The sequence below is a fragment of the Alosa sapidissima genome, chromosome 16, assembly GCF_018492685.1.
Source record: "Alosa sapidissima isolate fAloSap1 chromosome 16, fAloSap1.pri, whole genome shotgun sequence".
Lineage (NCBI taxonomy): Eukaryota > Metazoa > Chordata > Actinopteri > Clupeiformes > Clupeidae > Alosa > Alosa sapidissima.
Window position 1 is genome coordinate 29,230,533 of NC_055972.1, and position 12,500 is coordinate 29,243,032.

The window sequence follows — 12,500 nt, forward strand, 5'->3', positions numbered from 1 at the left end:
TTTTGGGCAAGGTTCGGAAATGGCCTCTCTTTCCAAATCCTTTTCACCACCATCTACTTCCACCGTTTAGCAGGCTGTAATCCTCTATGCACAGAGCACAATAGCCTTAATAACCTACACTCAGCATTGGGTCTACTTTCTCTTTATGTGTGTGTGTGTGTGTGTGTCTGTATCCATGTTCGTGTGTTGGCAGAATGCCTGCAGCGTTTGCCAGACGCGGGTGCCAGGGCTGCCCGGCCAGAAGGGTGAGAAGGGTTCTCCCGGGCTGACCGGTGTCCAGGGCATGGAGGGCGAGAAGGTAGGTGGTCAGACCGTGGCACAGGGCCGATGGATAGCTGTTGCGCCAGGTTACTGAACCCTATCTGTGTTTCCGACACCTTACCTCAGCGCGCCTGAGTGTTGCCCCCGGGAGGTGTCTGTCTAATGGGCTCCGTCTGGGTCACCTTTGACTCGTGATATTGCTGAAAAAGAGTGAAAACGTTGTGAGTGGATAGTATTGGAAAAGAGTAACATGGTGCTATGGTGCCGTTGTATAGTTTTATAGGTGTTTTTGATTTCTAAATCCATCATCTACCACAGCACATGAATGCACTGTATGGGTGAGTGGGCGTGTGTGTGAATGTCAATGTGCATGACATGTTCTTCTCTTTGCCTTTGTCCATGGCTATGCATCTACTCATGTAAATGTGGTGTGGTTATTTTCCCCAACAGGGCGATCAGGGTCTTCGAGGTCCAGTTGGTCATCCAGGGATAGAGGGCCCCAAGGTAACGCAGCACAGCACGCTCGGCACTGAGGCCGGCCCGAGCTGTGATCCACCCAGCACTCGCTCAAAGCACAACAATGCGGGCGGCCGTCATTTTATAACCCAGACCTCACGTCCGCAAATAACTACCACCCACACACAGACAGTGGCCCCAGCCAAAACAAGCAGGGCTTTCAGCAAGGGCTAATTCAAGTAAATTACATTCACTGATAGCTGATATCGCTCAGTTGCAGCACAAACAGTACTGCAGATGCGTGCCATTCTGTACCGATTAGTCAGATGGATTGGAAAAGCGTGGTGTATTATTTGTTTCTTTTTTTTAATACATTGATCTCTTGTCACTGTCCCTTGCATTAAACCATCCTGTTGGTGTTGTTGCTGGTTGTCCTCCCAGCTGGTATGTGTGGATGCAGTTGTTGTTGCCATGGCTGCAATGAGATATGTTTGACATTGAGTCCCGTGTAATCACTGTGGCAGTATTGAAAGCTCAGGTCTTGCTATAGGAACACAGACTTGGCTTCTGGTAGCTGAAGCCACGGAGCTAGATTGAGAATAGACAGGTGATGACAGAGGATGAAATAGAGTTGAGATGTGAAGAATGGCAGCTTGCCTTTTGTGTTTTTTTTTCCCACCTTCTTAACCACCTGCTTTTGAAACCTGTCACCTGACACCGCAGGGAGTGAAGGGAGAGCGCGGATTCCCGGGGCCAATGGGCGACAAAGGAGACGAGGTGGGTACACAGACGACAGAAATTTTCCAAAAAAAAAAAAACACACACACACACACACACAAGGACACACAGTTTTAGATGTCTCAAAAAGATGTCTGAATAGATATTCCCCAGGCTGCATGAGTTCTCTCTCTGAAGGGGATTTCAGAGTTGGAATTGGATCTGATTCTGATGATACAAAGTGTTCTGGTTGCTCATCAGCAGCATTGAATGTTGGCTATTCCTTTGTCTCTTTCTCTCTCTCTCTCTCTCTCTCTCTTTTTCTCTCTCTCTCTTCCTCTTTTTCTTTCTGTTTCTTCTCTCTTTTTCTTTGTCTCTCTCTCTCCCTCTCTTCCCTTCTCCAGGGGCCCCCAGGTGTACCTGGATTCCCTGGTGCTACCGGCCACACTGGTGCTCCCGTGAGTAGAGGACAGTCACACACATACACCTAAGAACTGTCCATCTTAGATAAGAATTACCGTAAGCACTTCTTTTTAGCCTGCTTGTGTTTTCAGAAATGTTTGTGATAGTAACACTTGTTTATCCTCAGGGTCCAGTTGGAAGATCTGGCCCTGTTGGCCCACCGGGGGCAAAGGGTGAAAGAGTATGTTTATTTTTATTTTCTAAACACATTCAAAGTTTAGGTTAACAGTTATTTTACAGTTCAAAGTGTTCACTCTCTGTTCCCGGTTTAAGCACCGCTTCAAGTAGTCACAATCATAGCGAACCACAAATACACGTCTCAGCGAACGCACGAACGCACGAACGCACGAACGCACGCCGTAGCTTCGGCTTTATATTCCCATCATGCAATATGCCAACACTCCGACTCGTGCCACCAGCAACGCCCAAGTTCACGTCGGCTCCATCTTTGCGGAAACAAGGGTGAACTTCCTGGTAATGAAATTCGGAGGAGCAGCATGCAAAGTTGAGATTGAATATGCCTCTTGATGTATTGGATAAGCACACCGCATGCCCTCAGCTCCCTGAAACTGCAGAAAGGGGGAGAGAAAGAGAAGGAAGGGGTAGAAAAGGGAGAGAAAGAGGGGTAGACGGGAGGAGAAAAAGAGTTGAAGAAAGAGAGAGAAAAAGACAGAGAGAGCGAGGGAGAGAGAAGTATCGTCCTCTGTCATCTAGGAGGCCATGCTGAGGAATAATCCGATAGAGTCAGAGGTGTATTCAATCTCATACACAAGTCTCCCCTACCTCAGCCCCAGTGTGACATTAGTATTCATGCCGCAGCCCAAACCAGAGAATAAAAGCCCCACACAGTGGATACCCCCTACACACACACACACACACACACACACACACACACACACACACACACACACACACACACACACACACGAGTAACGGAGAGATACGATGTAAATGCTTTATCCCCACCATTGAAAGGCACTGATGCACTTCAGACGAGGACTATGGATGAACTATATGGGCTGCAGAGGCGTGGTGAACTCAGATTGCACAAGAGGAAAATGCAAGCCCACATGTACAGTAGATTTGTATACAAGTAGAGTCAGTGAATGACTAACAATCTCAAAGTCACCTGTAATTTCTCCCATGACCGTGAGATAGAACTTTAACTTTAAAGTAGACTCTCTGCCTGTTTGTTTCCATGGTTGCACATGTTCTCATTTCCCTTGTCGCTGTCTGTGTTTTGCAGGGCAATGAAGGAACCCCTGGCAGGCCCGGTCTCCCAGGCCCTCCGGTGAGTTCTGTTAAAGCCTGACCTAAAGCCTGACCTTAAACTGACCCACTGGAACAGGGTCTTCACAAACATGCCACCCAGTAAATAGACACAGCTAAAAAACATGATCCCACTTCATATCAAGTATCCTTATTGCATATCTTATAACTGCTGAATATCTGCTTTATTTGCTTTGTGTGTAAGTGTATAAGTAAATGTTATCACACATAATTAGCCCCAAATCTAATATCTACCTGAAGTACATTTTTTTAAAAGATGAATGAAAATCAGAAGCACTTTGTACTTGTAAATGACTCCAATATAAAATAAAGTGTACTGGAAGACACACATATAAAAAGGGGTCTGAGAGATTTGTGTGACAGATAGTATCAACCACACTCCTCCATCAAGAGCTCAGTGCCTCAGTGCATCGAGTGTTTTTCTCTTTAAAGTTGAAAAGAGTGGCGGTAATATTTCCTTTGCGGCTGAAGATCAAACCCAGGTAAGGGGTCAGCGCAGGTCTGAGATCTTAACCTCTATTAGTGGACGAGCATGGGGGCATTTAAGACTCCGCCATCTCTACGGCGATCAAGGCCCTCACACATCAAAGACAGTTGATAAAATGATAAAATGAAAGTGTGCGAAAACGGCATGGTGGTTGCGAGACCTTAGGCCTGTGTGACCCCCTGCAACTCACACGTACCACACACACACACACACACACACACACACACACACACACACACACACACACACCACACACACACACACACACACACACACATAGACACACGTGCACTCACACACACACACACACACACACACACACACACACACTTTTCTGAGACCTTTAGGTAAGAAGTTCCAGTGGTAGATCTATAATTCATCAGACACCCCCCTTGAACGTCCAGTCCCCCTGATCACCCCCTCCCCCCTCCCCAGCTCACGCTCCACCGTGCCCACAGACTCGTGAACTCTGGCCTCAGACACAACAACGCTAGCCTCCCTCTCATGTTTTCTTTTCTCTGCTCTCCTCCTCTCCTCCCTTCTCCTCCTCTCAAGTCTCCTCCACTCTCCTCTCCTCCCTGATCAATCCTCTTTCCTCTCTTCTCTCTCTGCTCTCGTCTGTGAAAAGGCCAGGGTCAGCATCATGCTTTTCCCCTCCACTAAAAAAACCCCTATCCATCACCAGGCCCATAAAAGCCCAGCCCCTTTGCTCTTTGGGCTCTCGCTGCAACCAGTTCTCACGTTTTTTCTAGCGCCCACCTCCACCCCCACCCCTGAGTCTTTCTTTATTTTTATTTTTTTATTTTCTTCCCCCGCCTCAAAGATCAATGTATTCCTACGCTGGTGATAAAATCTCACCCTGAAAAGTATGTCTTTCTCTCTCTCTCTCTCTCTCTCTCTCTCTCTCTCTCTCTCTCTCTCTCTCTCTCTCCTTCTCTCTCCTTTTTATTTTTTGTGATTATGGGCTGGCTCTCCTATTGATCTGCTTCATGCTGCTGTTAGGACTTAACAGAGTGCTGCTAATGTACCTGGTGTGTGTGTGTGTGTGTGTGTGTGTGTGTGTGTGTGTGTGTGTGTGTGTGTGTGTGTGTGTGTGTGTGAGCTTGTAAACAGCTCAGGCCTGCTGAGGAGAGGAGAGGAGAGGAGAGAAGATGAGATGAGAGGAGCGAAGGGTGTTTATGTTGTGTTCACTCTGATTCATTTTTCATGTGCAGGGCGTTCCCTATGTGGAGGGCAAAGGGATGAGCAGTCTGTACAAACTACAGGTGAGGCCAATCTCCCTCACTTACCTCACACATACACATGTTCACAAACATCAAGCAGTGCCTGCTACCTTCAAAAGTGTTTTTTTTTATCCATTTTACAGACATCAAGTCAGAGTATAAATTATTAATCTGACATCACAAGTCAAGGCACCTGAATAAATCCATAAATCGTTTTACCTATATTGCCTTTACGATAGTGTAAATGATATACCATAAATTCTCTTCCCTTAGAGTGGGGGAGCCAGCATTGGACAACCTGGACCGCCAGGTCCCCCTGTAAGTATTACTCTAACGTGTCTCATCATATGGATTTTACATTGTCAAGTGCATCCAGTTTGTTCTATTCAGATATTATATTTTGTTTGATTTATGGCGTCAAGCCAGTCAGATGCCAATCATATCACCGTTGTGGTGTTGTTTGTGTAATGCATTTGGACTTTGCATGTTCAAACGTAGTTGTAACGCAGCTGGGTGTCTCTCAGAGTTAAGAGGGAAGCATCTGCAGTCTGAGGCTGTGACAGACGCCTGGGAGACTGAAGGTGTAAGGCAAGCATAATTGAAATGCAGAGCATTAGAAGCAAGCGAGCGTGTGTGTGTGTGTATATGTGTGTGTATATGTGTGTGTGTGTATGTGTGTGTGTGTGTATGTGTGCATGCGTGTGTGCGTGCGTGTGTGTGTGTGTGTGTGAGTGTGGTAGCCTGCCTGTACCGGCATCTGATTTGCTTATCAAACCCCCCTGACGCATAGACTTATCAGGCCGTCTGTAATGCAGCCGTACCCCATGGAGAGACGACGTCTCCTCACAGAGTCCCCAAGAAGGCATGGGGGAGGGGGAGGGGGGTGGAGGGGGGCAGAAAACACTTCCCTGCCTTATCAGCAGGCTGCAAAGGACATGAAAACAGGGGAGAGTAAGAATGCGGGGGGGAAAAGAAGCCACTCGGAGCTCTGTTGAGAGTAAGTAAAAAAAAAAAAAAAATCCAGCTTTTCACAAGTGTCAGAGGAGGTGTCCAGAGGGAGGTCTGACCTTCCCTGACCCCAAGTGACACAAGCTTTACCTGTCCCGCCATGGTGGGCTAAAAGGCCACTAATCTACAGAGCGAGAGAGAGAGAGAGAGAGCAGAGTGAGGGAGGGAAAGAGTAGAAGGAGAGAGTGGAAAGAGAGAGAGCAGAGTGAGAGAGAGAGAGAGAGAGAGAGACAGTGGAATAAGAGAGTGAGAGAGGGAGAGAGAGAGAGCAGAGTGAGAGAGAGAGAGAAAGAGAGAGATAGAGAGAGAGAGAGTGGAAAGAGAGAGAGCAGAGTGAGAGACAGAGAGAAAGACTACTCTCTCAGCTGGATCACTTGAGCAGTGGGAGGGGACAACACGTGTGTGCCTCTTGCCAAATGGTGCTGATTGACGTACTGTAAGACCTGCCTGGTTGCCTCACAGGTTTCCATAAGGTCTGGGTAAAGGCCAAACAGACATGTAATGGACTGTGTGTAGAATGGTGTCTTGTGCTTCCCAGGTCCCAGGTCTCAGTGCGTAGGGAAGGAGTTAGTGATGAGTCGGTGGCGTGGTGGAGTTAGTGATGAGTCGGTGGCGTGGTGGAGTTAGTGATGAGTCGGTGGCGTGGTGGAGTTAGTGATGAGTTGGTAGCGTGGTGGAGTTGGTGATGAGTTAGTGGTGTGGTTGCGTTTGCTAGTCTTCTTCTGTTTTCTCTCTCAGGTCGTAGGTCTCAGTGTTAGTGATGAGTTGGTGGCGTGGGTGAGTTGGTGATTAGTTGGAGGCGTGGTGGCATGGTGGAGTTGGTGATTAGATGGTGGCGTGGTTGTGTGATGGAGTTGGTGATGAGTTGGTGGCGTGGTTGTGTGATGGAGTTGGTGATTAGTTGGTGGCGTGGTTGTGGGATGGAGTTGATGATGAGTTGGTGGCGTGGTTGTGGGATGGAGTTGGTGATGAGTTGGTGGCGTGGTTGTGTGATGGAGTTGGTGATGAGTTGGTGGCGTGGTTGCGTTTCCTAATCTTCTTCTGTTTTCTCTCTCAGGTCCCAGGTCTCAGTGCCTTAGGAAGGTGTTAGTGATGAGTTGGTAGCGTGGTGGAGTTGGTGATTAGTTGGTGACATGGTTCCGTTTCCTAATCTTCTTCTGTTTTCTCTCTCAGGGGCCCAAAGGAGATGAGGGAAGAGTGGTGAGTGTTAGCCCACAGACTCTCATTATGTGAAATCCTCTGTGTCATTAAGTGTCACTGTGTGTGTGTGTGTGTGTGTGTGCGTGCGTGAGAGAGAGAGAGAGATGGAGAAAGAGTGTGAGAGAGAAGGTGTGTGTGTGTGTGTGTGTGTGTGTGAACGGGGGGGTCATTCAACCACAACCCTGCTCAGCAGTTCCATTCACAAAAGAAACATACACACACACACACACATACACACACACACACACACACACACACACACACACACACACACACACACACACTGGCATATGCCAAAATCAAATTGCCTCGACACATCCTGTTGCCAGCGGGAACTGGTGAACCCTCTGTGTTTGATCCGTGAGCAGAATACCCTCCCACCCCCAACAACTCAATAGAAACAGTGCCGGCAACAGCGACACAGAGCCCAGCTTCATCCCCCCCATACACACACACAGACACACACACACACACATACATACAATTCCCCCACCTTCAACTTCCTCGTGGGGGCAATCACAGCTGCAGTTGTTCTAGCATCAAGCAATTTTTCACCGGGATGTTAATTTGACATTTGAATAAATAGTCGCCACAGCCCTGGAGCTGGCAGAATTGCCCCAATCTGTCTCACTACTCATGCTTGCACTCTCTCTCTCTCTCTCTCTCTCTCTCTCTCTCTCTCTCTCTCTCTCTCTCTCTCTCTCTCTCTCTCTCTCTCTCTCTGCTACGCATTACTCCTGGACACACGACCCCCTCCCTAAACAAACACAAAAAACACACACACACACACACACACCTCGCCACCACCACCCTCCCAACAGCCTACACGTGCTGTAATGACCACTGTAGTGCTGTGTGTGCACCTCGCCGGTCCGTTACCTCAGTAATCCCATTCCTCATTCCTCAAGCACAGGCCAGGCCAGAGGAGCCCCACTATATTCCCCTCGGCTTCCCACAGCCTCAGTGCTAGCGAGGTAGTTTTCACAAGAAGATGGTGACCGATAAACGCCACGCTGGTCTGAAATGCTGTTCCGGTGGGTTGGCACAGTCGCCACGGCAGCAGACAGAAGGGAAGGAGAACGAGACAGAGATGGGGTACGGCAGACCTCTGTGTCTCGCTTGTCGCGGGACAGAAAGTGCTGGAATTAGTGGCGCGGCCTGCCAAAGTGTTGTGGAGAGATAAGCAAGAGATTTTTAATTGAAATCCCAGGCATCCAGCTAATGTTTTCCTCATTACATTAAATCCCTGCGGTACATACGCCAAGACCCAAAATCCGTCACAGCAGACAAGTCATTACACTCCCAAGACTACTGCTTTCTCTGTCTCTCCATCTCTCTCTCTCTCTCTCTCTCTCTATCTTTCTTTCTCCTCTATTCTTCTTTAACTCTTATCCCTCCCTCTGTTCCTGGCACGCCACCATCGTCCTACCAACCTCTCTCTGTCACTCTCTTTCCCTAACTTATTTGAGTTCATTTATAGAATATCTCCCTCTTAAAGAGAGGTTTTTTTATGTCTATTTTTATGTTGTGGATATTTGAACACGTGGCTTTTTTGAATAAAGGAGACCTGCAAAGACTTGCCCCTCTCTCACTCTCTCACAAACACACACCCACACACACACACACACACACACACACACACACATACAGAAACACACACGCTGCCATTTTTCTATTGCTATTTCTGTCCCCTCGTCCTCCCCCGCCCCCGACTGCTCGGTGCTGAAGCCATGTGTCTTTTGTGCCAGGGGGAGCCGGGTGCCATGGGATTGCCGGGGCTCGAGGGACTGCCTGGTGCCAAGGTAAGCCTCTGTGAAAGCCGCCTCCCTGTCCGCCCGCTCTCTGCTTCTCTCCAGCGTGCCACAGCAGCAGCCTCTCATCCCGCATGACCTAACCAGATTAGAGGGAGGCCACTGTAAGCCTCCCGTATGCAGCACTCTCTCTCTCTCTCTCTCTCTCTCTCTCTTTCTACTCTCTCTATCTCTCTCTCACTCTCTTTCCACTTTCTATCTCTTTCTGCTCTCTCTATTGCTCTCTTTCTCTCTGTCTCTCACTCTGCTCTCTCTTTTTTCCACTCTCTCTATCTCTCTCTATCTCTCTCTCTCACTCTGCTTTCTCTCTCTTTCCACTCTCTCCTACTCTCTCCCTCCCTCACTCTGATCTCTCTCTCTCCCTCTCCCACTCTCTTATTCCACTGTCTCTCTCTCCAGCCTCAGTGTGTTCCACTACTCAGGGACTATGTGACATTACTGTACCAACCCTGGCACACCAGCGAGGGGCCCGACAGGAGACGGAGGGGGGGGGGGGGGGGGGGGGGGGGGGGGGTAAGATGGGGGCGACTCCATCCCCTTGGATGTTTCTGCATGATTTGCCTTTAAGAACTGGCGAGGGGAGGAAAAAACAGAGAAAAGTGTGGAGCAGGAACCAGAGAGAAAACGACAGCCAGAGAGAGAGAGAGAGAGAGAGAAATGTGGGGTAAGGGAGACTGGGAGGGAGAGGAAAGAGATGAGAAAAGAGAGAGATAGAGATATGACATACACACACACACACGCACACACACACACACACACACACACACACACACACACACATACATTATACATCCTCATCTGAATTCTAATTTGTGGTGGAGCACTGGGAACCATGGTGCGGCTGCATGAGTAGGATGCTTTCAGTTGTCACATCAAACGGACAGCACAGGCTCCCCCAGAGGCCCGGCGTCAAGATATAGTGGCTGTATCGACCTCACACACAGCCACACACACACACACACACACACAGCCACACACACACACACACACACACACAGGAGCTGGATGCTCCTCCGAGGCTCCACAACCGCACTGCAGAACTGTTTATTTTACAATGTAGACACACACACACACACACACACACACACACATAAATGGGGGAAAAAAGTCCCAATGAGTTCATTAATCCAAAAATCCACGTGGATCACCATTGGGAGAGTGTTTGTGCTGCTTGGCAATTTGCCGTCTCAAATGAGAGCTTTTACGGAGGACAGGTTTTCTCTTCCCCAGCACAGCGTGGCCCATAGCCACTCAGCCTGGGAGTTCATGCATGGTGTGTTTGTGTGTGTGTGTGTGTGCGTGTGTGTGTAGCTCGCCTTCACACAGGCTGATTAGATGTTAACAGAGGAATTACCTGCTCTTTTCCAGGGGGATCCGGGCATGCCAGGCCCTCCAGGGACTCCCGGCCCTGGGGTAAGCTGCCTACACAGCATTTCACACCCCTATTCCAGCCACCTTTCAACTGCCACGAAAAGACGTGTGTTATCGCATATAACGTGCAGTGTAACGCATGGCAGGTGCTGTGTTGTGTTAGTTCTGTGTAACACGGTGAGCAGTTCCATAATGGTGTTCAGGACACTTGCGCTGAAAGGCACCAGCGGAAAGCTGTGGTCAGAACATTTCACTCCTAATTTACCATGAAAAACCATTCCATTAACACCATACGTTGCAATGTATAACATTTAGTATAACACAAAAGGGTGTGATATAACCATAACACGTTAAAGGTGCAGTCTTTGGTGTAACACATGTGAGTGTAGTTTAAAGGTGCAGTCTTTGGTATAACACAACGGTCCCCAACCACCGGGCCACGGGACATTCCTAACCGGGCCGTAGCCTACGACAAGAGTTGAAAAAAAATGCATGCAAACTAAATAAACTCAATTTAATTTGCAATAATGTCACATTCGCAATAATACCCACTGACGATGGTGAGCCAGATACCTCAAAGAAAAAGAAGGGGTCATTCAATACGAAATATGACGAGTCATATTTAAAATATGGTTTCGCAGAGACCGGTGACTCGCATGCACCAAGTCCTTTATGTGTGGTATTTGGCGATAAGTTGTAGTTAAAGACAAACCCGTTGAGTTCTTTGAGCGTAAGAAACGCAAGCAAGAAGGACAAAAAACTAGTGCATAAAAGGAACCACATCGGTGAACGTGGCTCATAGTGGCTAGTCGGATTGCTAAATCTAAGAAGCCCTTTACTATTGGGGAAGAGTTCATTCTGCCTGCTGGTAAAGGCATGTGCAATGAACTCCTTGGGGAGGCTGCAGCTAAAAAAATAGCTCAGGTACCGCTTTCTGCAAGCACTGTCCATAGGCGAATTGATGATATGTCAGAGGATATCGAGGCACAGTTGTTAGAGAGGGTGAATGGGTCACCGTGGTACGCTATCCAAGTTGGTTGGTTGCTGGTCACTGGCCAGAGTGTTTGAGTTGCGAGAGCCGCTGCAGAGATTTCTTACAGAAAAAAAGTCACCGTTAGCTGCATATTTTAGTGATGAGGGCTGGGTGTCAAAACTCGCTTACCTGTGTGACATTTTCGGGTTGCTTAATGACCTCAACCTGTCACTGCAGGGGAGAATGACGACTGCCTTTAAACTGGCAGATAAAGTCGCTGCATTTAAAGCCACGATGAGTGGATCGGGGTGTATTTGATATGTTACAAACAGTAGTGGCGGTTTTGGGAGAGACTGCCCCCCTCCCCACCGGTCCGTGAAAAAAAAATGGGAATCAAACCGGTCCATGGTACATAAAAGGTTGGGGACCCCTGGTATAACACATGTGAGTGTAGTATAACATATTAAAGGTGTAGTCTTTGGTATAACACATGAGGGTGTAGTTTAAAGGTGTAGTCTTTGGTATAACACATGAGAGTGTAGTTTAAAGGTGCAGTCTTTGGTATAACACATGAGGGTGTAGTATAACATATTAAAGGTGCAGTCTTTGGTATAACACATGAGGGTTTAGTTTAAAGGTCTAGTCTTTGGTATAACACATGAGGGTGTAGTTTAAAGGTGCAGTCTTTGGTATAACACATGAGGGTGTAGTATAACATATTAAAGGTGCAGTCTTTGGTATAACACATGAGGGTTTAGTTTAAAGGTGTAGTCTTTGGTATAACACATGAGGGTGTAGTATAACATATTAAAGGTGCAGTCTTTGGTGTAACACATGAGGGTATAGTTTAAAGGTGCAGTCTTTGGTATAACACATGAGGGTGCAGTATAACATATTAAAGGTGTAGTCTTTGGTATAACACATGAGGGTGTAGTTTAAAGGTGCAGTCTTTGGTATAACACATGAGGGTGTAGTTTAAAGGTGCAGTCTTTGGTATAACACATGAGACTGTAGTATAACATATTAAAGGTGCAGTCTTTGGTATAACACATGAGGGTGTAGTTTAAAGGTGCAGTCTTTGGTATAACACATGAGGGTGCAGTATAACACATTAAAGGTGTAGTCTTTGTTCACTCTGCACTGCTTGGTGGATGGCTCCTAATGTTATGTAGCTGTGTAGGAGACCTGCTCTGAGAGACGGGAGCTTTTGTGGAAGATCAAATGGCACAAAAAGCCAGTTC

At 47.7% G+C, this 12,500-nt stretch overlaps 1 protein-coding gene across 2 annotated transcripts in view; it reads left to right on the forward strand.

Moving 5' to 3' along the window:
* Positions 1 to 12,500, forward strand: part of LOC121685843 (collagen alpha-1(XIX) chain) — a 127,695-nt gene that overhangs the window by 100,671 nt on the left and 14,524 nt on the right. For both annotated transcript variants that reach the window (XM_042066625.1, XM_042066627.1), the window contains exons 37-47: positions 194 to 298; positions 712 to 765; positions 1,441 to 1,494; positions 1,839 to 1,892; positions 2,024 to 2,077; positions 3,143 to 3,187; positions 4,888 to 4,938; positions 5,170 to 5,214; positions 7,078 to 7,104; positions 8,853 to 8,906; positions 10,284 to 10,328. In XM_042066625.1, the coding sequence (XP_041922559.1) occupies positions 194 to 298; positions 712 to 765; positions 1,441 to 1,494; positions 1,839 to 1,892; positions 2,024 to 2,077; positions 3,143 to 3,187; positions 4,888 to 4,938; positions 5,170 to 5,214; positions 7,078 to 7,104; positions 8,853 to 8,906; positions 10,284 to 10,328 (588 nt within the window). The remainder of the gene's footprint in view (positions 1 to 193; positions 299 to 711; positions 766 to 1,440; positions 1,495 to 1,838; positions 1,893 to 2,023; positions 2,078 to 3,142; positions 3,188 to 4,887; positions 4,939 to 5,169; positions 5,215 to 7,077; positions 7,105 to 8,852; positions 8,907 to 10,283; positions 10,329 to 12,500) is intronic.